Source organism: Sphaeramia orbicularis, chromosome 1, assembly GCF_902148855.1.
Source record: "Sphaeramia orbicularis chromosome 1, fSphaOr1.1, whole genome shotgun sequence".
NCBI classification, from domain to species: Eukaryota; Metazoa; Chordata; class Actinopteri; order Kurtiformes; family Apogonidae; genus Sphaeramia; species Sphaeramia orbicularis.
Genome location: NC_043957.1, coordinates 14968282 through 14995991, shown reverse-complemented (window position 1 = coordinate 14995991; position 27710 = coordinate 14968282). Strand labels below are relative to the sequence as shown.

The 27710-nt window shown below is 40.0% G+C and overlaps 1 protein-coding gene and 1 long non-coding RNA gene across 2 annotated transcripts; one reads left to right on the top strand and one right to left on the bottom strand.

Annotated features, from left to right (window-relative positions):
- Nucleotides 1-41: 41 nt before the first annotated feature.
- On the bottom strand, nt 42-19711 carry LOC115437000 (uncharacterized). Its single transcript, XR_003937902.1, has 3 exons — nt 19699-19711; nt 15336-15337; nt 42-206 (listed from the first exon to the last, which is right to left on the bottom strand). It is a non-coding gene; the product is annotated as an uncharacterized LOC115437000 (long non-coding RNA).
- On the top strand, nt 10547-17383 carry LOC115436634 (myelin and lymphocyte protein-like). Its single transcript, XM_030159569.1, has 4 exons — nt 10547-10750; nt 15072-15239; nt 16003-16137; nt 16216-17383. The coding sequence occupies exons 1-4, from the start codon at nt 10661-10663 to the stop codon at nt 16288-16290; spliced, it is 468 nt and encodes a 155-aa protein (XP_030015429.1). The 5' UTR covers nt 10547-10660; the 3' UTR covers nt 16291-17383.
- Nucleotides 19712-27710: the final 7999 nt, after the last annotated feature.

Genomic DNA, 27710 nt, shown 5'->3' with positions numbered 1-27710 from the left:
CTGATAGTTCCCAGGGTCTCTACAAGTAAAAAGAGGAGCTAGAGCCTTTAGTTACCACGCTCCTGTCTTATGGAATCAGCTTCCAGCTAATATTAAAGAGGCCGACACAGTCTCTGTATTTAAGATCAGACTGAAAACGTTCTTCTTTGAAAAGGCTTATGGTCAGGCTAGTTAAAAACAGACTGAACCCCATAGTTCAGTCTAAGCTGCCCTAGGAGTAATTATGCTGGGGGAAGTACAGGGCACTGTGTTCTATCACCTGTTTCTGGTACTACGGACCACTTTTGTTTGTACTTATAATTTCCAATATTTAGTTTACTTAGTTTGTTCATCACTATTCACCCTGTGTCCCTTTTCCCAACTGCCCTCTGGGGGAGTGGCTACTGTTTCAGCTGTAGCTGCTTGAGGCCCAATGATGACAGGACCTGGGGTGACTCATCTGTATCCTGTCCTGACCTGTGACCCTGGACCTCGTCCCATACCCTCACCTGTCCGGGTGGACCTCCTCACCCTCATAGATGACTAGATGTACCCCCTCAGCTGTCTGCATGTGCCCCCACCCTACTGCATTATTATGGACTGGAACTACATCAGCAAATGGAGTTTGGAGTTTTCCTTTAACAAGAAGGAGGGTCTAAGAACGGGGGATAACCGGGACATTAATCCATCTGCTTCATCGACAGTTTAACTAACTAATTTTTTGACTGTTTGCTTATTTTCATTGTGGTTTTTTTAATCAATTCAACAAATTCTGTAAAGCCCTGTGAGGTGACCTTGTTGTGATATTGGGCTCTACAAATAAGATTGAATTGAAAACAAACTACAGGATGAAACAAGTTCATGAAACCATTCAGTGTCAGAGAATCTGGATCAAACTTTTCGTCACCCAACTCTTCGACACATTTTTCTTCTGTCTTAATTTCTGTTCATTTTATGTCAAAAACATATTCAAATGACCCTTCATCGATTACTATTACTGTTCTAATTGTTTGTAGATGATGAAACAGATGAAAATAGAATTATTTTCTGATACGACTCTATTTTATTTGGAAAGTAAAACAGATACATCACAGCTTTACTGTTTCACTAAAATACAGGTGGAATCACATGTAAATGGCCGACCTCTGATCCATCTGTAACATGGTTTCATCAGTGTTTAAACTGACATTGCTGAACTAAACCTGCTGGTTCTAAAACCATTGGACGCGTCCTTTCAGATTCCAGTGACGTGGTTTTTTCAACAGCAGGTCTGGCTGATAACGCTGATAACGCTGATGTAATGCTGATGAAAACCAACCCGTTCATCCACATTCCCACCAAACCAGATTATTCAAAGATAACCCACCAACACGCAGTCTGAGATTAGACTCAGAGATCACAGAGTCACAATAAAACTGGACCAGACAAAGTCAACCAGAGTCAAGAACAACGGGACACATTCAGAGCATGAGGACGATGATGTAAAATCATCATTCAGTTCAATATAATTATATCAGAAAACCATCACAATGAGCCTCGAGAAGAAACATTCTGTTGACCTGTAAAGAGCCAGCGCTACGTTTGTGGCAGTTCACAAATTAATTTGTCTCTCTATTTAACCATTCTTAAGTGATTTTCCGTTTTTCACTGTAAATTATGTTTTCCTATGTTTAATATAGAAGTTCATGAAGACTCAGTTAATTCAGAGATTATACACTATATTGCCAAAAGTATTTGCTCACCTGCCTTGACTCGCATATGAATTTAAGTGACATCCCATTCCTAGTCTATGGGGTTCAATATGATGTCGGTCCACCCTTTGCAGCTATAACAGCTTCAACTCTTCTCGGAAGGCTGTCCACAAGGTTTAGGAGTGTGTTCATGGGAATTTTTGACCATTCTTCCAGAAGCGCATTTGTGAGGTCACACACTGATGTTGGACGAGAAGGCCTGGCTCTCAGTCTCCACTCTAATTCATCCCAAAGGTGTTCTATGGGGTTGAGGTCAGGACTCTGTGCAGGCCAGTCAAGTTCATCCACACCAGACTCTGTCATCCATGTCTTTATGGACCTTGCTTTATGCACTAGTGCACAGTCATGTTGGAAGAGGAAGGTTCCAGCTCCAAACTGTTCCCACAAAGTTGGGAGCATGGAATTGTCCAAAATGTCTTGGTATACTGAAGCATTCACAGTTCCTTTCACTGGAACTAAGGGGCCAAGCCCAGCTCCTGAAAAACAACCCCACACCATAATCCCCCCTCCACCAAACTTTACACTTGGCACAATGCGGTCCGACAAGTATTGCTCTCCTGGCAACCGCCAAATCCAGACCCGTCCATCAGATTGCCAGATGGAGAAGCGCGATTCGCCACTCCAGAGAAGGCGCCTCCACTGCTCTAGAGTCCAGTGGCGGCGTGCTTTACACCACTGCATCTGGTGCTTTGCATTGCACTTGGTGATGTATGGCTTGGATGCAGCTGCTTGGCCATGGAAACCCATTCCATGAAGCTCTCTGCGCACTGTTCTTGAGCTAATCTGAAGGCCACATGAAGTTTGGAGGTCTGTAGCGATTGACTCTGCAGAAAGTAGGCGACCTCTTCGCACTATGCGCCTCAGCATCCGCTGACCCCCGTCAGTTTACGTGGCCTACCACTTCGTGGCTGAGTTGCTGTCGTTCCCAAACATTTCCACTTTCTTATAATACAGCTGACAGTTGACTGTGGAATATTTAGGAGCGAGGAAATTTCACGACTGGATTTGTTGCACAGGTGGCATCCTATCACAGTTCCACGCTGGAATTCACTGAGCTCCTGAGAGCGACCCATTCTTTCACAAATGTTTGTAAAAGCAGTCTGCATGCCTAGGTGCTTGATTTTATACACCTGTGGCCATGGAAGGGATTGGAACACCTGATTCTGATTATTTGGATGGGTGAGTGAATACTTTTGGCAATATAGTGTATCAAACCACAGAAAACTGAAGAAAAAAAATTTAGGACTGCCTCAGACCATGTGTACACACAAATGAGGAAGGCCGAACTGACTTAGAAAATGCAAACACATCCTTTTATGTACATGCAGAGCATATAAAACTAAATTCATGAAAAAGAGATTTAATTAACATTTTTTAAAAAATCATTAATTTACTAATATAATGGCCAAATGTATTAAACAACCATGGAAGTGACACACTTTCATCCTAATCATTGTGACAATTACAAATTCAACAACAGTCCTTGTTCACAAAGGAATATACGAGAATGTACACTTCCAAATGTAGTCCTAACAGTTTTGGCTTTCATTTAACTGTTTTGGCCTATAATGATCACCCATTCCGAACAATTTCTTGTGCCTGGGCCACAGTGCACTTCTCCGGGGATACTATGTTGACTGCCTCGGTTATTGCAGTTAAAGCATCTTTTTTTTTTTTTTTTTAACCATCGTCACCCCCGAAGAGACACTCTTGAAAAGTATTCACTTTCTGGCTTCCACCTTGGACACAATTGTTTTGATTTCTGTGCTTGTAAAGTTCTTTTGTTTTTTGCGAGCACGTGCCTGTCAATATAGAATGATTCTAATTCACACACATACACAAGGTAGTGAGAACAAAATTGGCCGGCGCACAGGTGTCATGAATCCCTCAGTGATTTTGCCTACGCACTTATTTTGTGCACAAAGTAAGAACATTTCCATGAACATATTAGTGAATGAGGCCCAGTGAGAGGAAGTTTGATTCTATTGTCATTACGTATGTACAAACTCTGAAATACATTTAACAAGTGGTGCCAGGCACAACAAACCCCATCCCTCCTATGTATTTTGCCCATTATAAGTAAATGGGAACCTTTGACCTACTTCTCCCAAAATGTAATGACATCTATTCTGGGTCACTGATAGTCTATAAACCCAATCTGGTATGAACTGAACCAACAGTTTTGCTGCTAAAGTGTTAACAAACAGAGAAACAAACAAATCGAATGAAGAACAATATCCCTTGCCTCCCCTTCAGGGGGTGGGGGTGGGGAGTGAGTGTTAATGATGGACTGAAACATCTAAACCAGGGTTAATCAATTATCATATTTCTGAGGTGCATGTAAAAGCGTCAGATCTGATCAATTACAATTATCTGATTATTATAGTTTTTGATATTTATGATCATGTAAACGGGCTCAGTGTCTCTTGAAATTAAACAGATTGCATCACCTCAGATGTCCACATGGTAGTACTCTGGACCAAGTCCAGGGTCACCTCTGAGCATGCTCAGTGACATCACACCAACAGCTCTGATGTCACATGTCATGACATCAGAGCAGAGGCAGATACAGAATAACCTCCGTCTATCTGTGGGAACATCTCTGGGGTTTGGACAGAGTCGTCCTACTTTAACAAACTATCAGACCTCATGTCCAGGTTCTACAGAGGTCCTGGATCAGCAGCTGCTCATCAACAATCATGTCTCCATTGGTCTTCACACTGTTGGGCTGTAGTAGAACCACCTGCATCTCATCAGAACCAAGGAACTTGAGGAAAGGAAGGACTTGTTTGATCCTGGTTCAGCACAGGTGGATGCTTTGGTGGAAAGTATGAGATTTCTTCAGTGTAAGCTTCATTCTCCTCTTTCAAAATCCATTAACCGCTGAAATGCAGCAAAATGAAGAGCATGTTTAAAGATATACGTTTTTATTTATAGGATTCAGACATTTCAGAACAACAACCTGTCCTCATGCCTAACAACGCCACAACTAACTGTGTCCACATTTAAAGAACCAGGAAAACTGTGACCCCTATTCCAGGACCACAGTGGACTGACCCAGACCTGGACTAGATCTGGACCAGGGCTGGACCAATGCTGTTGCCAGTAAAAGTCCTGAATTCAGACTCCAGCTGAACCGGACCAGGTCCAGACCTCACCTAGGGTCCATCTGCAGTGTTAGATGGCCTGTAGGGGATGCCGTCTGGGCGGAGGTAAAGCATTAAAGCATTTACCATGAAGTATTCAGATGCAGATTAGATAACCCACACCGAACCATTATCTAATAAGAGCAGAGCAGGATAAAAGAGGAGCAGAGGATCCAGTTACATAAGTCTGAAACTGAACCCAGACCAGACCACAGACTGGGGGCTAATGGGGGCCGACGGGGATTTATGGCCCCCGAATTCACTGTGTCATTTCAGAGGGAGACATGATGAAGGTTTTATCTCTGATATTAACCAGGTTTACAGTCAGAGAAAAACAGACCAGATATTTTCATCAGATCAGAAAAACATGGAGGACGATGAGGAAAGACAAAGAAAACAAACCAACTGTTGTTTATTAAAGATGGAGTAATGGAAGGAGGCGGAGACAATGACATAAACATAGCGAATACAAACCAGTATCATCACATTTATGGACCTGTCATCTATGTCAGTGTTTGATGATGACGTTTATCATGTCAGATCTGAAAACCGTCTCTTTAATGACTCTGACATGTTTTAACTCTTTAAAACCTGACGTGTCATCACTGACACACCCTGCACATATGCAGTTTGGATGGCTGTAACTCTTTCACTGTTTCTGCAATTGGAAAAATTCCAATGGTTTCTGAAACCTGAGATGTTGCGCTATAAAGGTTTTATTGGGTCATTACAGTAATTCCACTCATGCCTGTACTAGAAGCTGGAGAAGAAGCCGTTTCAGCAGAATTATAACATGCAGTAAATTGTAAATGATTGCGAGATTTTGAAAGATGAGGGAAAAAAAGTGCTCTGGAAAAACGGGCAAACGGACTCACTTACAGCATATTTTTCTAACGTTTTAATAGTCAAAATAAGAAAAGAATTTTAGGCTTAGAGTTTAAATGGTTAATGGGCGAACGGACTCACTAACAGCATATTTTTCTAACTTTTTTATAGTCAAAATAAGAAAAGAATTTTAGGCTTAAAGGGTTAATTGGTTTAGGTTTAGACTCAACCTTTGTCTGGTGACGAAAGGAAACAAACCTCAGTGTCCACAGACTGGACCTGAACCTGAACCAGAACCAGAACCAGACCACACCCACACTGTCCAAGGTTCTCATATGTTTTGCTGTTTTGATATAATGTTGATAAAATTCACTATAAATGAAAATAAAAGTCTGAAACGGTTTGGTTTTATTGTTTAACATAAATACATTTATCAGTAATCAATGATTGATTAAATGAGTTTAATCAAAACAACCTTCATCCTGTTTTACTCAGTTGACTAAATGTTCAAGTCATTGTGCTGTTTTACAAACTGATGCTGGGACATCATCAGCCTCCTGTTGCCACTGGCAATGGGGTTGGTCTAAACATACCATAATACCTGTTTCCACGAACACAGTGGTTTCCACTTGGACTGAACAGAGCCTGAATTTATCTCATTTGTTCAAACCTGATGCTGCCACAGCCGACGACTTACAGGTCACATGACATGTGAGGAGTCAGTTTCCAGCGTGAGGATCGAGTTTCAGCATCAGGAAACAGGATCCGTGGCACCAATTATCTGAGGTGTTCGTCCAATAGCTCAGATCACATTGAATGCCTGGGGTTTCTATGGGAACGGTGTTTACAGGGAGAGGTGTGAAAACACACGAGAGGACGGACACAAAAACAAACAAACACAGGCTGAAAATTAACAAACACTGGCAAAAATAAACACAGTCTAAAAACAAACAAACAAATGACAAAGTAAGCAGAGTTTACTAAGGGTACGTTTACACGGCAACACTCTGCAAAGATTTCTCCTTTCCGTTATAAAATCATTCCGCGTTAAGACGAAGCCGCTATGATAACGATCTGCGTTAACATGAGGCCGCGAGGACGGCTGAATACGCTGTAGTGGCCATGCCAGACCAGTAGCTGGCGATGTAGAGCTGTAGTGAAACAGTGGCGGTAAAACACGCGCCTGCGCACAAACGATTTCCGGTTTAGACAGCCTTTAAATGAGGAGAAGAAGAAGAGGCGGACAACACTATTTACAAACAACAATGGGGAGTGGTCGTACAAAGACGCAGGACTTCTTTGTCTGGACAGACGAGCTGAGCACAGTTAGCAGCACGTATGTTGTTCTGAAACCGGCCATTGTTGTTGTGGTTGCTCCTTCTTTTTCTGCAGCTTTATTGTGTCATAGAGGCTGACAAACCAGCTTGGAGGCGCATTACCGCCACCAACTGGCCTGGAGTGGGTTAACTGGCGGTTCTTGGCTGCGCGCGCATGCGGTGACGTCATATTTTACCCCGGAACGCTCCGACTCGCGTTAACACGGAGCTGAAATGCGGAGCGTATCGATAACGTTCCACCCTGGACCCTGGTATCAAAAGTTTCCGGATTCAGGCACCGTTTCCATGTTAACAGAAGGCTAATCCGCGATGAAATCTTCCCGGAGTCGACTGAGTCCGACGCCGTGTAAACGGCCCCTAAATATCCCGTCGCACAACACTGCCCCTCCTGCTCACTGATCCCCTGCCTACCCAGGGAGTAATTTTGAGTCTTAACTTTCAATCTTATGAAAACCTTTTCAAAAAATTTGTAAAAAAAAAAAAAATAAAGCAAAACTTGAGAGAAAGGCTCATGTAAAGAACATGCTTGAAATTTGAAAAGAATTGGGTAAATAGTGTTGGAGAAACCGGCTTCACAAATTGTCTAATTTGAAATTTTCAAAAATATTTTTTAAAAAATCCCCAAATTCTGCCATCAAACTGTGCACAGCACCTCTCCTAGTGACAAAGAACATGTGTGTCCAATTTGAAAAGAATTGGGAGAATTGGGATTTCTCAGAAATGGAAAGGACAAAAATCTCAGATGGACAGATGGAATTCCTGGTATATCTCTAAACCCCCGCCCTCTGGGGAAGTAGTCAGAGAGCTCCTCACTGGGTGCAGTATCCTCCTCTGAACTTTCATCTTCTTCCTCTCTCTGGCCCTCCTTTCCTCCACCTCATCTTCAGACTGCTTAAATCTGAATCTCCGTCCACAATTCCTTGCAAAATCCTCTCTGCCTAACTTTGCCCTCTGCTCCCTACCGTATTCAAAATGGGGGGTAGTAAGTCCTGATGTCCACTACAAAGAACATTGAATAAATGTATTTCTAAAGGGTTAAATTATTAGGCCTTTTAAAAAATCGTACTAAACAGAAGTCTAGACTTTTGATATTAAAGAAAAACTTGTTTTTAGGAACGGAAGCATGATATCTGAAAAAAAAAAAAAAAAAAAAAAAAATCAATGACTTGCCTGTCTTGGTGCCATAAAATGAGGAGGGTGGGATCACTCATCTTACATTGTTCCGGATCCGTACTGTACTGTCTTCTTCTGATCCAGGTCCGGGTCTTGGGGTCAGCAGCCTCAGCAGAGGAGCCCAGACAGCCCTCTGCCCAGACACATCCACCAGCTCCGGGGATATAATCCCTCCGGTGTGTCCTGGGTCGGTCTCTTCCATGCACGGATCCACCAGTTTAAGGAGAACCGCATGGGGATCACTCATATTACGTGGTCCACGCACGCACGACTGATGCCTGTCTTACAGTGGTATCACTTCTGTGGGCCCAGATGCCCCAAAAAGGGAGAAAAAAAAAAAAGTAATTAATTTATTTCTCTTGCTTGCTAAATTTTTCATTCACAAATGTAAGTTCTGTAACACAAAACTAAATAGTATTTATTTTTTGAAAGATGTTGAACTTTATTTAAAGCTATTAGACAAATCTGTAATCAAAAAGGCTCTAAAAACCATCAGTATTTGCTCTGATTTGGACATTGTATTGTAGTGCATTCCCCCTGGCAAACTTGTTATGTTATTTTCTTGTTGTATACATTGTTTGTATACTCTACTTCATTCAATAAAGATTTAATGGAAAAAAAAAAAAAAAAAACTTCTGTGGGGCCCATCATGTGATACCATCACAGATTTGAGGTTGTCTGTTGTCTTTTGTAGTTTTACCCAAAAATCGAAATCAAAAATCCAGTTCTTAGAGGAAAAAAAAATCATGATTTTATTTTTTGTATATAGGAACGTACGATTGTTTGGGTTTTTTTGTTTGCTTTTTAAGAAAAAAAAAAAAAAAGCACCAGATTCAGGTAAGAGTGTACTTCATTTTCCACAGCAACCAAATATTCTATTACAATGATGTTGTAAGTTGAATAAATGAACCAGTTTATATCTCTTATTCGATATAAAACACATTGTTTGGTTATTTGCCTTTTGGTTAAAGCACGAAGAGAGGATTCCATGACAAATGCCCACAAGACAAATGCCCAAAAGACAAATGCTCACAAGACAAATGTTCACAAGACAAATGCCCACAACCTTAATGAAAAAAGAGACAAATGCCCACAATTTGTAGTATGGCATTATTCCAATGGGGGACTATATGAAGCATGCAAATACTAACCCCTAACCCTAACCCTAACAATGTATATAATTTTGTTACCTTTGTTGCTAATAAAATATTATGAAATAAAGTTGTGGGCATTTATCTCTTTTTTCATTAAGGTTGTGGGCAATTGTCTTGTGGGCATTTGTCTTGTGGGCATATGTCTGCACACCCAAAGAGAGAGAGGAGAGCAGAGAGACACTGAACATATACACTGGTCTACAATTTTTTTTCAAATTATCTGCCTCAGATTAAATGTGCCAAATGTTACATATTTTAATCAGATTAATTGGAAAACAAATGACAAAAGCGCTGATTTGCTGATGTTTTGACGATATATGATAAATTGTTTATACCACATATATATTGGTTTATGTCCATTTGTCCAACAGATGTCTAAATGTTCCACTGATAGAACCTGTAAAGTGAATGTCTTGTCATGTACAGACAGTGTTTGAAGTAGATCTGGTAGCTCTGAGACTAATATTCCTCTGGAGTTAAACCCATTCTCATGTATACGTATATGCATAAGTATAGGTATAAGTGTAGGTATAGGTAGAGGAGCTGCTGTATCAAAATGGAGGATTGTCTTCCACCAGAAATTAGGGTTAGGGTATATTTCTTTTATGATTCCAATCCATTCCTCTTTTACTGTGGTTCAGTATTTAAATAACTTTTGTCAGATTAGTTCAGTCACAGAGTTTCTCATACCCAAAAAATGTTACGCTTTTCTTTCTCAAATGTGGGAACGATGGTCTGAAATTGCGTTAAAATGAACAAAACAGTGAAATTTTTCTTGCCTGGCCAGGCAGCACTCTGGGTGCTCAGCACCCCTAAACCTCTGATCCTAGAATCGCCCCTGAAGTGGATGTTATAGTTTTATATATAGTATGTAACGTGACTGATGTAAAACCTCTGACATTTCAGGGTTTTTTTGTTTTTGTTTTTTTGTTAAAGTGGTTTTTGAAATTCAAATGTAAAGTTTTATATTAAAGTTTTAAATAAACTCGTCCTGTAGATGTTTCTGACTCTGTTGTGGTATTCTCAGACGTCTGGGTGTCCTCTGCTGCTGCTGCTGCAGGTGTTGTTGTTTTTGTTGTTGTTTTTGTTGTTTCTGATGATGCAGACCCCCGTTGCCGTGGTGACGTACGGTTGATAAGCGCCTCCGTGTCCGCGCCTCCGTCAGTGCGTCCGGTGACGGTCAGGAGGGTCCGGGGCTCCGATGGGGATTCCGGTTTTTCCGGTCGCTTCTCCTTTAAACGGCAGCGGCTCAGTGCACGGATCAGACTGACGGCGGCAGCGGACGCAGCAGCAGCATGGCTTCCAACACCGCCACTATGGGGAACCTCCCCAGCGGCGTCGGCATCTGCACCACCATCCCGGACATTCTCTACCTGCCGGAGCTGGTAAGACCCACCTCGAACCCGAATCGGAGACGGAATCCGAACCGGGGCCGCGGACGCACTGAACTCGGCTCCGCGCGTTCGTGTCTGTGCGTAAAGTTTGAGATTTAATAATTAAAAACAGAAAACGGACTAAACCAGAAACCGACCTGACCCAGTCCAAGGGGTCCGGGTCGGGTCGGTTTCTAGTCCTGATGCGGATCAGGCCGGTTTCTGGTCAGGTTGTGGTCCTGTCGGTTCTTTCATCTAAAGTCGTTGTTTTAGTTTTTCTGATGCTCTGAACCTCGGACCGAAACGTCACAGTTCGGAACCGTATGTCACGTAGATCTGAGTGATGACATTTACTGGATGGACTTTAACACCACATGAAGGATGAAGGTGAATCCTCCTCTTCTTCATCCTTCTGGACTCATGATGATCTGAGTCATATAGACCAGATGATCTACTCCGGGTCGGTCTGCATCAGGTGTTTTTTCTAGCTGGTGGGGTTCTGATGGACCATCTTCTGTCCAACCTCAGTGTCTTTGTTTTTGATCGAAGCTGAGACACTTGAGTCAAATCATTAGTGGTTCTTTCAGTAGAAGAAAAGTAGAACTGAGTCTTTACTGGAGGAAAAGTGACCATCTCCAGGATGTGAAAGGTCTGAGTAGAAGAGTCTGAGACCTTCAAAGGACGTTTCCGATCATAATAATATAATGATCAATGATCTTATAACAATCTTGTGTTTGTTGGATTCACCAAACCATCATCCTCTCTATGTGCCATCATTTGATCCATTTATTGACTTTGAGTCTTATTTAATCTCATCCTAATAGACCAACCACCTTTAACCCTTTCAACGTTCCTGATGAAGATGATGAACCTCAGCAGCGTTCATCTGTGTAGATGTTTTCCGCTGATGCTCTGTGTTGGAACGTGTCTTATCGAGGTGTCTTCGTTGACAGATAATCCTTAAATTACTGGACATATTACCACTGGTGTCTGTCTATTTCTTGTCCTTCATTGTCTGTCTAATTACATGTGTTCTTTGGTCGCCCCTAGTGCATTGTGGGATATTCATGTGTGGAGGTGTTGGGTGTTCTGGAACCTTTTGTGGTCCATGTCCTGGTGGCTCTTCTGATTGTGTTGTGTGTTGTAGTTCTGCTGTGCGTCCTGTTTCTTTGGTGTTGTTGGTTTGTGAGGATGAGGTGCAGCTGTCAGTCATTCATCTGGTCCATGAGATGTCCATAGATCAAAACCTGGACCTTCTCGTTCCGCTTTTACCAAACATTCAGACTGTGAATCTGGTTAAACCTCAAACTGTCTACTGATGTAAAATGTTTAATAACTGTTGATTCACTAATGCTATCAATACGTGTAAATAATAGCTGTAAAATGCAGTTTGTCATCTTTTAATGGTTATCAGATATGACCCATTTGGACGTTCAGAGGCTTTGTAGTGAATGTTGAAACACAGTCATCTTCTACAACATTGATTCATGAGTAAAACCCATGGAGTTGGATCAATGACAGTGGATGGAGACACTTGGTTTATGTTCAGTTCACTGAAAAAGTCACTTTTCTGATAAATCACTCAGGAAAATTTAGATGCAGAGAAAAAGTTAATTTGAAGTCACCATAAAATAAGTTCTATCTCTTTAAGGGTTAAAGGTCCAGTGTGTTGGGTTCAGGAGGATCTGACAGTACAAACATCTGATAAACTCATTCATATCTACTCCTCCTCCTCCTTCTGGTGTTTTATTTCAGTGGTGTCCACCGTCGTCTACACTGAGCATCTCGTTGAGTTTTACCTAAAACATCTGTGACGTCAGAGTACGATGAACATGTTTTACTCTACATCCTGGTTCTGTTTCAGTAGATGCTAATGGATCATAGTGAAACCTCTTAACATGTTTCTGTTGTTAACTGTGATGGGTTTTTTTTTCTGTCAGCATTTTTCTGTTTATTTCCTCTGATTCCTGTTCAGACTCTGTAGACCAGGGGTCTCAAACATGCAGCCCGGGGGCCAAAACCGGCCCGCCAAAAGGTCCAATCTGGCTCGCAGGATGAATTTGCGAAGTGCATTGCATTTATCTAATTGTATACATCAGGATTTTCAAGAAAAAAAGTCACCCTGATCATGTAGAGGGCTTCAAAAATCATGTATCAGATATGATACGTTTGGCGTTATAGGGCTAACAATCAAGGGTGTCAAACTCATTTTAGTTCAGGTTCCACATACAGACCAATATGATCTAAAGTAAAATAATAGCATAATAAACCTATAAATAGTGACAACTCCATTTTTGTAGGTTCTAAGAACTACCAAGAAGAACAATGACCTAGGCAAATGAGAAATTGTTCATGTTTTAGTTCCAGACTCCAAATTTAATACTAATATTCTGCTTGTTACCACGTGTTTGTGTAACATTGTGTCATACACATGAATAAACGATAAATTAATGCATAATATTGTTAAAACTGCACTTATTTTTATTACAAATTTCATTTTTTTCAAGTTATTCACATGTTTTTTGTTAAAGGATAGTTTGTAAATGTAAATATTTTCATAATTTAATGTTTTTTTATTGCACTAAAACAAAGAGAAAAAGTTGTCATTATTTATAGGTTATGATGCTATTACTTTAGTGGTCCATCCCACTTGAGATCCAATCAGGCTGAATGTGGCCCCTGGAAGAAATGAGTTTGACACCCCTGCGGTAGACAGTTTCATTCTCTTAAGGCTTTTATTTGTGGAGTTTTTCTTGAAAGTCGATGTCATGTTTTCTACAGATGAAACTTTGTGATAAATAATCTGAATCATCATTTGATTTGTTTCTTTGGTAAATACCTGTTTGATAGTTTGGATAATGTACAGATAATGTAGAGACAATATAGAGTCAACAGGTCATTAATGTGAAACTGTCTTATATAAAACTCATGTAGGTCTGAAACTACAGATGGTTTTCATTGTTGAATTCATTTTTAAAAAAGGTTTAATCAATAGTTTTTTTTCTATAAAATATTTCTAAAACCAAAAATACTCAAAGATTTTCAGTCCCAGAGCAAACAAAACAAATGAACATTTAAGAAGATAAAATCAAACCAAACAGGTTTTAATTATTAAACTAATGGACTCACTAGGCCAACTAGATGAAGATCTGGATCTGTGGTAAACTTCCTGAACTAGAGCCAGATCCTCTGGGGACAGGATCCAGTCCCCCAGGGATTCAGAACCAAAACCAGACAGTTTGGTCACATGACATGAATAGAGATCAGACAGGGCGGGATTTCAGGTCAGACATAATAGAACATAACAGAACAAAAGAGATGACAGATGACGTAAAGAAGAACTGATGTGAAACTATTCTAACCACAGAGTAGAATAGAATAGAATAGAATAGAATAGAATAGAATAGAATAGAATAGAATAGAATAGAATAGGTCACATTAGATTTACCATATGAGAAGCCTCATATGGTAAACATGTCATACACTTTTACGTGTATAAAAGTATTTATTTATTATTTTCTAACTTGTCAGAACTGGGCCAGAGGTTTTTCTGAGACCAGCAGCATGACTCATGTCCATTTTAAAACTACTCTGCAAAGGTCAAAGGCCAAAGATCAGGATGAAAAGTGATCACCCCCTTTGTAGAACGGTCATATGATATATATATATGATATATACCCAAAGAGGGAATATATGGAGCAATATATAGTTAAGAATATTAGTCTGTCCGTAGCCTTGGGTCTTAGTGTCAGTCTTAGTTTGAGTTTTTAGTCTTCTATCAGGTCCTGATCTGTAGAAGATGAAAAAAGTTGAATTATAAGCCCCGTTTACACAGCACTTCTGTTACGGGAGTATTTCGCCTTTATTCCGGAACGATGCCTGTGTAAATGAAATGGTGGGATCATTTGGTCCCACCTTTATCGTGGCTTTGTAACACCTCTGGAGGTAGTAACAGAGCCGTGATAAAGGTGGGATCATGATTCTGGAACACTATGTAAAAGGAACATCTCTCGTTCCGCAACTAAGGTGTCGTTTTGATGATGGCAACCCCCAGTGTGGGAGAGACAGCAGGCACATATGGAGGCAGTGGCATGATTCTTCGGCTTCATGCCATTTTCACCTGGGAATGAAGCCGGCTGGGCGGGCAAAAAGCCGGCAGTGGCGGCCACAGAATCCATGCCAGTGCCTCCATACGTACCCGCTGTCTCCCATCTTTTTGCGGGGATCTCTGTGTAAAAGTGGCTCTAGACTTTCATGGTCATCTCTGTGTTAATTGAAGGTGTTTTTTCTTACCTGTATGAGTGGTGCTGTTTCTGGGTTTTCATTTCTGCAGATCTTCGGTGGTCTGGTCTGGATCCTGGTGGCCTGTACTCTGGTGGACCCAGAGAACCCTCAGGGCTGGGTGATGTTTGTGTCCGTCTTCTGCTTCGTCATGACCTTCATCTGGCTGCTGGTCTTCGCCTGTGGAGGACACCACAACAAGGGCAGCTGGGCGGCCGCCGTGAGTCTATAACCTCCACAACACCAAATACAGCAGGTCCATAAATCAGGACCATGGCCCAGAACCAGGTCCAGCACATTCTGAAACTACAACAACTTCTGAAATGTTCAGCTCGAGGTTAGCTGATGAGTCAGTTCACCGTGGCAACGGGCCAAAAGGCAAGGCCACAATGTTACCTCAGTGGAGGCGAAAAGAACATGTGATTTTATTAATAAAAAAAGTCTGAAAATACACAGATTTCAAATCTGAGAGTGAAGCAGTGAATCAGCGAGTTGGTGAATCAGTGGATTGATGAATCAGTGAATCGATTAATCTGAATCGGTGAATCAGTGAATTGATGAATTGGTAAATCAATGAATTGGTGAATCAACAAATTGATGAATCAGTGAATTATTGGTGAATCAGTGAACCAGTGATGTGTAATGTGTGAACGGTTTAATTGAATTGCTTCAGAACCAGACGTTTAGCAGAAGTGACGTTTTCCTTATTAAACTGTGGTCAATGTGTGGATCACCTGTATGAGGGAGGACATGAAGCGGCCAATCAGAGAGCTCTTCAGACAGCAGGAGGCTAAACTGAACCTGGGTTAAAACACAAATGTAAAAAGACGAGGAAACAACATGAAGAGGATAAGAGACAAACAAACTGATACATCTGTTGTATCCAGAACCACGAAGTCATATCAGACAAAAGGAAACACAATGTTTCAAAACACATGAAGATAATGTTTATTAATGTCTTGCTTCTGACCCCTCCCCTCCAGGACTTTGCGTACCACGGCCTCGCTGCCTTCTTCTACCTCAGTGCTTCAGTGAGTCTGGCCCGTGTGACTATAGAGAAGCAGGTGAACTCCACCCATGTGAACTTCCAGGTGTACCAGTTGGACATCTCTGCAGTGGTGAGTCCATCCACCAATCGGTACCATCCGTCCATCCGCCCGTCCGTGTCTCAAGCCTAAACCCGCTGTCATTTCCAGGTGTTTTCCTATGTGGCGACTCTGCTGTACTTCGTCCATACCATCCTATCGGCCATCCGGTGGAAGTCCTTCTAGACATTGTCACAACCAGAACAGAACTGTTTTTACTGTGAATATGAGGGTGCGGAACGAAATGCCAGGTTCATCTGAGGAGGACAATGACTCCGGCGCAACAAACCTTGCCGCTGCCACCGCCACTGTTTGTCTCCATCTGTTTCTTCTGGAGGCTTTTTCTTGTGTCTCATTGTGTTTCAGGTTTAGTTTCTTTCTGATCTCATTTTTTTTAACTTTTTACCATCTTTCTATAGGTTTAAATTAGAACCAATCAGATTCTGAGCTGATGAAGTAAATAAACAGAGGTGGTGGAAGGTCTGACCATGGTTTCCACCAGCAGAAGAACAAACTGATGTTCAATCACCATCATCATCTATTCACACAGAATAATTCACTGCCAGTGGTAAAACCAAGCCAAAGAGTACAAACTGCGTATATTGGTGTTTAAATGTAGAGGAAAAGGAAAATAAATACTAAGGTTAAATTGATTCCATCTTGTAAAATTTGTAGCTGAAGTTCATGCGTGTATCTGCATTGGTAAAACATGTTCATATGTTCTGCAGCTGTGTTTCTTCTCCAGCTCAGAATTGTACCAACCAGTCTCCAACATCTAAAGAATGAAGACAAACACGACACTACAGTCCCATGTGGAGACAAATCTGACCAGGGTAGGGAACTGTGGGAAATGGAGTTTGTTAACAGCGACTAGAAATTAAAATTTGAGATGACACTGAATGTGGTGAAGCTCAGAACTGACGCAGAATTTGTACCTCAGCTCTAAAACCTGAGCTCGTAGTTTTAAGAACAGAGTCAAAGTGTCAGCGTCTGGACATTTCTTTCCCTGTGATTAAACCAGCGAATCGTATGAAGATCTGGACTCGTCTGAGGAACAGACTGATTCGTTTCTGTATCTGGTTTTCATTTTGACTTTAATTTTTGTAGGTTCTTTAATTCTGTCATGACATTAATTTAAACAAAGATCAGGAACTAAATCCACCAGGATGTAAATGATGATTTTGTAACATTTATAACTGACAGCTTCATTTTTTTGTAAATGTTTTTTGGAAACTGTTGAATTCATTAAAAATGAATAAAAATGTTTTGTTTTTAAATATTTAACACATAAAGCACCCTGGTTCATTTTAATCTGCTGTTGAAACTTAACCTTTGGTCAGTTAGGGTTTAACATTAGATTTTCACAATTCTGACAACTCGTCAGGATGAAGATCGGCTTCAGGTCCAATCAGCCTGAACTCGAAACATCCTTCACATGACACCGTGCTGTTTCAGGGTCTCCGTGGTAACGCAGGGCGACAAAGGGGCTGCTGATGTTGACACTCATTAATATTTCATTGGCAGCGACATCAGGTGGAGCTGGAGGTCAGAGGTCACACATCACTACAAACGGTGTCAGTCAGGTGGAGTTCCCCAATGCTGACCACATGATCAAACTAATCATTATTGTTACCATTTACCTCTGAATCAGTAGCGTCACATGATCACACATCACCAAACCACAGGCATGAGTTCATTTTCCGTCATTCTTCAGTTTCAGTAACGACATCCATGTTTCCTGTGGGTTCAGTGGTTCTTTGAATGGGTCCAGTGAGACTCACATCAACATCGGGACCATGAAACCAGTAAATCCAGTCCAGGATGTGGCTCTATGAAGACCCTGATTAATTTAATGCACCAACTTACACATTATGACACATTCCCTGAGTTTCAACTATTGGAAAACTGTTGTAAAAGTGATAGACGTAAATGAATAAATACAGAGATGAGATTTCAGTTTTTCATGTGGAAATTAAATGTACTGTAGCTTAATCTACGGCCTGAATAAACAGGATTTCCAGCAGCAGTATTTTCAGTGTATTAGTACTATCTTCCTGGTATTCCTCCACCCTCGGCGTTGGGTCAGTGAACTGTAGCTGTGATCTATTATAGATGAGTTGGCGACAGCAGGTGATAATAGCGAAGCATCTCCATGAAACCAAATCCAGCAGCAGCTCCGTGAGGATGCAGGTTGTCTGAACAACGACTACACTCACCTAAATCACAGACAACAAACCGCTGATCCTCCGATAACATAGAAGGGCTCTCAGAGAGCGCATTGCCTCTGCAAAGGCCCCACCTTCCTGTCAATCACCAGATCACACTGTCACGCCACGTTAAACACTAAAAAAACAACTCCAGCCTCTACAACATCCATGGATCTCCAGCAGCATTTACAAGGGTTAGTGTCCAACTGCACTAGTAGGTGAAATAACAACATACAGTGGAAAAGATGATCTCTGGTGAAACTATCCATGAATATCACACATTACAAACACAGCAAGAAGAAAACTATGAAGCAACAGATGAAATCTACTTTTACTGTTGTGACAAAACAAAGGCCACCCTCTGTCCTCCATGGGTTTATGTATCAGGGCAGAGTAAAACACTCACTGCGTTCTACAATTATTACCCTGTCCCCCGAAGGGGAGGCAAGGGGTATTATTTTCGGTTTGTTTGTTAACACTCTATCAGCAAAACTCTAGGTTGAATTCATACCAAATTTGGTTTATATATTGCCAGTGACCCAGAAGAGATCTGATTATATTTTGAGAACAGTAAGTCAAAGTTAAATTTTTTTAATGAATTTTTAAAATCTTTTTTTTCCCCCATTAACTTATAATGGGCAAAATTTCAAATGTCTGTAGAAGCAAAACTGTTGGTTAAATTCATACCAAAGTGGGTTTAGAGATTGCCGGTGACCCAAAATAGATGTGATTACATTTTGGGAAAAGTAGGTCAAAGTTAAAAATTTTTTATGAATATTTAAATTCTTTTTTCTTCTCCCATTTACTTATAATGGGCGACATTTCAAATGTCTATAAAAACATCAATTTTGTTTCAATTTACTTCAAACTTGGCACATACAGTACATAGAGGCAATTGATACGTTGACATCAGCAGACGCATAGACATGATGACATCAGCTGGATTGATGCTAAAATAAGCTACAATATGTGCAAGGGGTGGGGTTTGTTGTGCCTGGAACCACTTGTCTAAAGGTTATTTTAATGACACGCTGTCATTATTTATTTATTTCTGCGTTTGGATTAATGTACCATAATGTTTCAGTCCAGGTTCTCCCGTGGACAGAAGGTCTCCCAGGTCTCACGACTCTGGGACATTCTGGTCTACAGAAGAGTTTATGGTTCAGAACCAGTCCAGATCATCAGTCCACTGTGTTGAAAGTTGGAATGAGGTGTTTGTACTGATGCACTGTTTGGTGTTCTCCAAAGGTGGTGCTGTTCATTATGGTCAAACATCTCCACTTTGGTCTCGTCTGTCCATAGGTTTGTAGTTTGTCCAGATTCAGTTTTTAATCCATGCTGCCATGATGATTTTAGACAGAAGAGTTTTTGTCCTGGTAACCCTTACAAACAAGACTGAAAGTCCTGTGTTCTTCTGATTGTCTGTGATGACCTTTAACCTTCTACCTGAGGCCTGTAGACTCTGAGATGTAGCTCTGGGTTTTTGCAGTTTCTCTGAGTTATACATGGGCTGACTCTTCTGGGATGTGTCTTGAATGTTTTCCACTTGTGAATAATCTTCACATTAGAATGATGGTCTTCAGATGGTCTGGAATTGACCTTTGACCCCAGAACCAGTTTCCCCCTAAACATTGTGTTAACACTCACCTGAACACTTCAGCGAACTGACAAAATGTCTGATGTCATGGAGGTCGTCACATTCACTGATAATCAATAAATCAAGGACATTTGATTTGTAGAACCTGGTCTTACCATCTTCATTCTATTTAGTTCAATACTTTTACAACTACACAATATAATCTGTACTGTTTCAGTCCAAGCAGGTGGATGTCCTTCTTCATATATTTAGTTTGAAGACACTTCAGAGGCTGTATTTGTTGTTTCTTATTGCAGTAAAGAAGTTAAAAGTTAATAATCTGATCAAGATGCTGTTGGTTTATCATCAGCTCCAGTTTTTCAAAATTTTTGCACAAAAATCTGGTGATAATGATCCAAAATGTTGTGAAATTACATATTGTTGAGAAACTTGAAAATTGCTATTTTGTTGTGGTTGAACCTCCAGAATGTCCGTACATGTATCAAAATCCTTCACAAATGTACACAACTCCAAACAAACCCTGAACCTTCCACCTCTGTCTGTTGTTCTTCTACTGGAGAAAACTGCCATCTCCTCTTCACCGACTGATGAACCTCCACCTCCTCCACCTCTTTACAGACATAACATCCACATTTTAAATTCTTGAAGATAAACAGAGACCAGGGGCCTCAGGACAGAGGTTACCCCACAGTGCCCCCTGGTGGCTGTGAGCAGACAATGCAGTGAAATGACCACAGTGAGCAATGAGAACATTCTGAACTGTCTACATTTGGTGTGAATGTGATCATCAGTGTCAGTACCACCACATCATGACCCTGATGATGACCTCCACATGTACCCAGGATGATGCTGGTGGACTGCTCCTCATACTGACGCTGCTGTGAAAATTAACATCTCGTGTTAATTCATTTTCATTTTTATTTGTTAACTTATAGTAACATTTTAAATATGCATGTTGTATTTAGAAGGTGCTAAATAAATGGAGTCAGACCTGGTTATCACTGTGAATGAGAACAGGTTTTTTAATTGATCTCTGGTTCAATGAAGATCAATAAATGACATCAGAGTGAAGGTTGTGACCTGGTTCATACCTGAATAATCAGAAAGGCGAACAAAATGGAAAATATACACAACATTTGCAGAAACTACTATAAATGCCACAAATAAGATTAAATATACAACCTAACTGTTGCTTTTTCTGCTGAGACACAGTCATGGTCCAAGTTTTGTTCAGCTTAGAAACAAAAACATAAACTGGGCTGAAATAAGACGACTGATGAACAGTCTTTATAAACCCACTAGTCCTATCATTTATCTGCTGAGGTCGGTCGCTGGGGTTCATACAACTCGACATCAGAAACACTTAGACTCACGCAGGTAAAAATAAATGAAAGGAAGAATGTTGGTGATAATGAGGCCCAACAGATAAACTGTGACATGTTGCTGCTGGAAAACAACTCAGCTGCTTCTTTATCAGAGCACTGAGGAGGAACCGTATGAAGAACAGAACATGACAAAGAACATGACAGCGTCACAGTGAAAGGAGATAAAACACAATAAACTACAGCGCCTTTAACTCATTAGTGCCGACATGTATTTATGTCTTACAGCAAATGGGAATAAACCTAATTATCATTAAATTTGAGGGTAAAAGTAAAGTTAGTTTTCATTAAATGTGTGTAAGTATCTGTCAACATGAGTTCATTCATTCATTCATCTTCTGAACCGCTTTATCCTCAAAACGGTCATGGGGGAGCTGGGGCCTATCCCATCAACCTATGGGAGAAGGCGGGGTTCACCCTTGACGTGTCACCAGTTCATCGCAGGGCCGACATACAGGGACGAACAACCAATCACGCTCACATTCACACCTATGGGCAATTTAGCTTAACCAATCAGTGCATATCTTTGGATGGTGGGAGGAAGCCAGAGTACCCGCAGAGAACCCACCCAGACACAAGGAGAACATTCAAACACCACGTAGAAAGGAATCCAGGACCCAGGACCTTCTTGCTGTGAGGCAAAAGTGCTAACCACTGCACCACCATGTCACCCTGTCAACATGAGTTGTGTTCCGTTGTTATGTTATCATAAATTGTGTTGATAAATCCCATCAAACAGACATTAGTTTTTCCTGTTGGACTGAGATGCAGCACTGACTGCATGTGATATTGAAATAGAATCAAATTTTAGCAGGAATCAGTTCATTATAAACTGTTAAACAGCAGCGAGTCGTGATGTTTGTGTCAGATGTTGAAACAGATAGAGGTGAGTTCTGGTCATAAAACAATGATTCAGAACGCAGAGAATAATTAAAAAGATGAATAAAACAGGAGTGAAAATGACAGAACAGTCTGATGTGATGGTTATTTGACATTGGAGGTGTTTATCGTTTCTCTCCCTGAAGAACAACCCTATGTGCAATGAAAAGACAAAGCTCAGAGAAGCTGGTAAAAGTCCACATTGTCCTCCTGTAGAAGATGGCAACTCTGGGTGTGGGTTTGTAGAGGTCTGTGGAACATCTGGGTGGATGTATGGGGGGTATAGAGGTCTGACCACAGTTAGGTTTTGTAATGATTATTGACCAGTATTATCATACATTTGTGTTACATTTCAGAACACTGGAGCCAATGATAAACCAATGGCATTGCCATCAGATCATTAATAAGTAAATAAAATGGAGTAAAAGAAAATCTATCACTGAATTAAAAGACTGATCTTATGAAATGGTGTTGTATGTCACGCCAGTTCTTATGGCATTTGGTGTGCTATACGTACGCATTTTCAACCTTTCACATGTTATTCAACACCAAGATCTCCGGTTCACATAACCCTAACTCTAACCCCTCACCCTCAGTGTACGGCAATTGATGCATGGATTCAGGTTGAACAGGGGGCTAATAACCATACATGTGACCATACACGCGGAAAGCTTATAATGCGTATAGATAACATGGCAATTAAAAGTGGTGTGTATATTTACGTGGTTCATGATCACACATTGGAATTAAAGTCCAGACACTGGATGAACTTAATTGGATTTGGAGTTTAGTGTATTTCTATTTAAACATCAGTGCTGATGTTGGATCTGATCCGTAGACTCTGACATCTGATGAAACCTCTTCTCTGAAGGTGACACTGGTTTCATGTGTGATGGGGGCTGTTATCCCAGCAGTCCTGGCTGCTATGTCCTGTTATCTGTCCCATGTGGAGGGGACGAGGAGCTGCTGGATGGCCCCAGGCCCTGTACAGCCTTGTATGGCCACAGTCCACTGGGAGCCGTCCGATAAGAGGCTCTGAGGCCATGTTTAGAGCCTTTAGTGTCTGTTTCTGTTATATTTAGAGCCGCTATCGGATGCGGACCCCCCCTCAGACATGCCGAATAGACTGTCTGCTGCTAGGACGGGACGCAGGTGAGTACGGGCTCCCAGAAACGACAAAAAACTACAACCCACCGGGTCGCCGTCCAGGAGCTGATGTGCAGGTCTGTGTTGACACTGATGGACTCACTTTAATATTGTATTCGTTAGTTTTCTGAGCTGATCTCCAGGTCTGAGACATGTTTCTTTATAATGGGTTGTAGTTTCTCCAGTCACAGTGCTTAAAGATCATCAAAAGTGAAAACATTTAGATTGGATTTAAACCAAAAACAGGCCTGCTCTTAGGTTCTGGTTTTGCCATATCTTCGGTAGTTACTGAGGTCAGCTATTGTCATTTGGTGATAAAAATTATTTAACCCATAAAAACCTAAAACTGTTTCCAAATTAATTTTTCTCTCCATTGAACCTTTCCTAAAGTAATTATCACCAATTATTATAATATCTATATTTAATTTACTGATAATGTACATATTCATTAAATCTCAGAATAAATTACAGAGTTTGATATCAAAACAGACAAAACTGAAGAGTGACTTTTTCAGTAAAATATATCATTAACTGAACATAAATCAAGTATCACTGATCCAACTCCACGGGTTTTACCGGTGAATAAAAGTTGTAGAAGATGATGGTGTTGTTACGTTCACAACGGAGCCTCTGAACATCCAAATGGGTCATACTATGTGAAAAGAGAACTTCAGTAAATTCAGGTGAAATTTCTACCACTTGTGTTGTGAATATGTGAAGAATCAGAATCAGCTTTATTGGCCACGTTTGTATAACAAACAAGGATTTTAACTCTGTTTTATCCTTGATTCTCACGTACTAAAGAATAAATAGTATAAAAGTTAAAAAATGCAGAGCAAAAAAAGTGTTGTCCTTTCTCAAAACTGTACAAATACTATAAACCAACAGTCTCATATGAAACTAGAAGCACTCGGAGAGCGCAGACCTCCGCCAAGGCTGATCAGTGGCCCCCCCCGTGGGCCCCCCCACCCCCGATCACCACCAAAATTTAATCATTTCTTCCTTATCCCACTTCCAACAAACCCTGAAAATTTCATCCAAATCTGTCCATAACTTTTTGAGTTATGTTGCACACTAACGGACAGACAAACAAACAAACAAACAAACAAAGACAGACAGACAGACAGACAGACAAACAAACAAACCCTGGCAAAAACATAACCTCCTTGGCGGAGGTAACCAGTGTATGTGTTGTCAAACTGAAGGTTTTGCTTTTTAACGTGGTTGCAGTGTGATGATCCTTTGAGCTACCGTATGAACCAGGTTTATTCACATTTACAGGCAGGTCCACAGATATTTGGACGGTGACAATTTGTGATCTTGTGTCTGTAGATGCTGACTTGTTGTGGAGTTGGATGGAATGTTCTAAAAGGAGTTTTCTTCCATGTTCTTCAGGTCTTTAGGTTTTGTTGAACTCACTAGTGGATTCTTTATTTCTCAGAATGAACCAAATTGATTTATTCACTTCTAATGTTGTCATTGTTTCTCTGATAGATGTATTTAGTTTTTTTCAGCTGAATGACACACCAACACGTCTTTTCCATTATATAGCAGTGGAAAAAGGTTTTTGTTCACCCCATGCATTTGTGATATATCGAATGAAGGATCAGTCTCCAGTCTCCATGTGCAGTTTCTTTCATGTGCAAGAACAGCCAGGACTAGAGTTCTACTGCTAATGACACAAATACTAAATATTCATCTGATGATATGATGGTTTATTTATTTTTTGGTTCAGTTTTGGACATATTCTCTGTTATTTGCTGACTTTGATACAGATAATGTTAGGAACTGACATGTTGAAACTGTCAAGAATTTAGTTTTGTTATTTTTTTTGTCATTAACAATAAATGAAAAAAATCATTTGCATTTGTTTGTATCTGAGGCATCTACAACTTTTGAAACACAAAGATTTTTCCACATATATTTCATATTTGTGTCAAATTTTTACGGTGTCCAAACACTTTTTTCCATTACTATGTATGTTTTTATTTTTTTATGTATTTCAAGCCTAATGCTGACATGTGTGAATTTAATTCTTAAACTGGACACAGTGATCGTCTTTACATGTTGTTGCTTCAGTGATATGAAGTAAAACCAGTGGATAATTCACCTCAAATGTATAAAAACTACATTTGTTTGGATCACGTGAGGGGTATAAAATACAGATATAGTTGTTAGAGTTTACAACCTCAAACCGAGCTTCTTTAGTTCTTGAGAAGAAACCCAGTGAATGTGAGAACAAATGGTGACAAAAACGGAACTGTAACAGTTAACAGGAGCTGTTAGAATGTGTTTATCTAACGCAGTCCTACTTTGTGCGGAGGATTGAGACGGTGCAGTGACGGAGCGGGGGTGGATGAGGACGATCTGGATCTGAATCAGAATCAGACTTGGACTCTGTAGAGCTGCTGCCGTTCATCACTTTAGGATTATTTTCTTATTCACCTTCAGGTTGACATGAAAACTCTTCTGCTGGTTCTTTGAGGATTTTTGTTTCTTCTGTTTGAGCGACGGTAGGTTTCCTACACACATTCTGTATATTTATGTTTCAGTGACTCCTACTGTATTATGTAACAACAGTGTGGTGATGTATATTATAAATCTGTGATTGTATACCTGTTGTCCATGGACAGACTGTAGACTAGCCCCAGTTAAACAGATCCCATTGCATCTGGTGAGAATAAAAAGGAAAGAGCTGCAGTTTATTCACTGACTGAAAGAAAACTCATCAAAACTACTACAATCATTTATCATTTTATCAAGCAAAAATCCTAAATGCCACTGGCTGCAGCTCCTCAGTTCTGCACATTTGATGCTTTTCTTCATCGTATCTTGAAATAAATAGTTTTTATTCAAAGTTGGAACTGAAATGAACTTTAGACATGATCAAGTCAGACAATGTTTTGTCATTTGTTACCAAATATAAGGAGAAAATCTCATCAGTGTCATATGAGCTTTATACATTTTTATAGGTGATATTAAATCAGGTTGTGGTTTAAAGGTTTATTTTCATGTAAAACTGATGCAAATAGAGAAATAAAGAGATAAAACATGAATGCAGTAACATTGTGGGGCAAATTGGTTTATATTTTATGTTAGGAAACAGTTTTGAGTGAATACAAATGCTGATTAAAGTTAAACTACACTGTATAATTCATTATCTTTTAGTTAAAATCTGCACTGATGTGGACATGTTTTAAAAGATACTGATACTCTGACTCAATTGAAATGATCACATACTATAATCTATAAATTCAATCAGTTTCAGTGTCTGACAATGATGGATTTTCAGCTAAAATAAATTTGATGAAAACAGAATGAGGATAAACTGTCCACAAACCCTGTGGAACTGGAGTGAAGAACCCAACAAGGTTTTATCTTAGACTCTTCAAATTTATGTCATTAAACAACATCCAAAAATGGAAACAGCAGCGTCACAACAAGCGGCTGACTGATGAGGCTCCAACATTCAGGGAGTTGAAAATCCACATCCACAGTGTACATTTAAACTAAGTAAAGTACATAAACAATGTAAAAATATTTCTTCAAAGTGAATTAAAAATATGTCATTGATCATCAGATCCAAACTGTAAACTTGGTTTGTTCTACACATTCACAAGAATAAAACTAAATGTCATATTTCTAAATAATTTATGGACGTTTCTAGAAGTAAAGACAAAAAATTTAAATGTCTTTTATCTAAGAATACTAAGTCCTGTTGCTCATACTGTTCTAGATTCTTTTGTACTTGTCAAGTTGTGAAACTTTCTTTGCTTAAATTCACCATAATCAGCAGAAATAATAAATATAACCACAGATTTATTAGAATAAATTTAGGTTTTAAACAGTCAATAGTATCAATATAAAATGAATAGATTCCAATGAAGATTATTAATAAACTGGATCCGTCACCACTAATAACTGTTACTTTATTGGATAATTTGACTGTTTGAAAACATAACATAAATGTATTTGATTAAACATTAATTCCTTGATAATTATTGCTTTTAAATCCAAGAAATTATTAAATATTAATGCCATAAAATAATATTGCTGAACATGTGTAAAACTAATCAGGACCAATTGGTGACCTCCGACCTCGCTATCCCTTGACTACAGATGAAAATCATTGGGTTAACTCTGTTTATTTGACAGTGAATATAATATCAGATAAAATAAATAAATAGAAATAGCATCTGATACAATGATCCACTCAGAACCAGTGTCTGTTGAGTCTTAATCTGTGTCTGATATGAATAATCAAGTGATTAATCCATATTTAAGCAATGAAACTTTTTTTTTTTTTTTTTGGGGGGGGGGGGGGGGGGGGGTTCTAAATCCTTTCATGTCCTATTGCTATGAAATTATAACAGTCATGTAGCTTTCTACTGCAAA

Coding starts and splice junctions, on each gene's coding strand:
- LOC115436634 (XM_030159569.1), top strand. CDS start 10,661: ATGGCTTCCAACACCGCCACTATGGGGAACCTCCCCAGCGGCGTCGGC. Junction 10,751..15,071: donor TTCTCTACCTGCCGGAGCTG/GTAAGACCCACC, acceptor TCATTTCTGCAG/ATCTTCGGTGGTCTGGTCTG. Junction 15,240..16,002: donor AGGGCAGCTGGGCGGCCGCC/GTGAGTCTATAA, acceptor CCTCCCCTCCAG/GACTTTGCGTACCACGGCCT.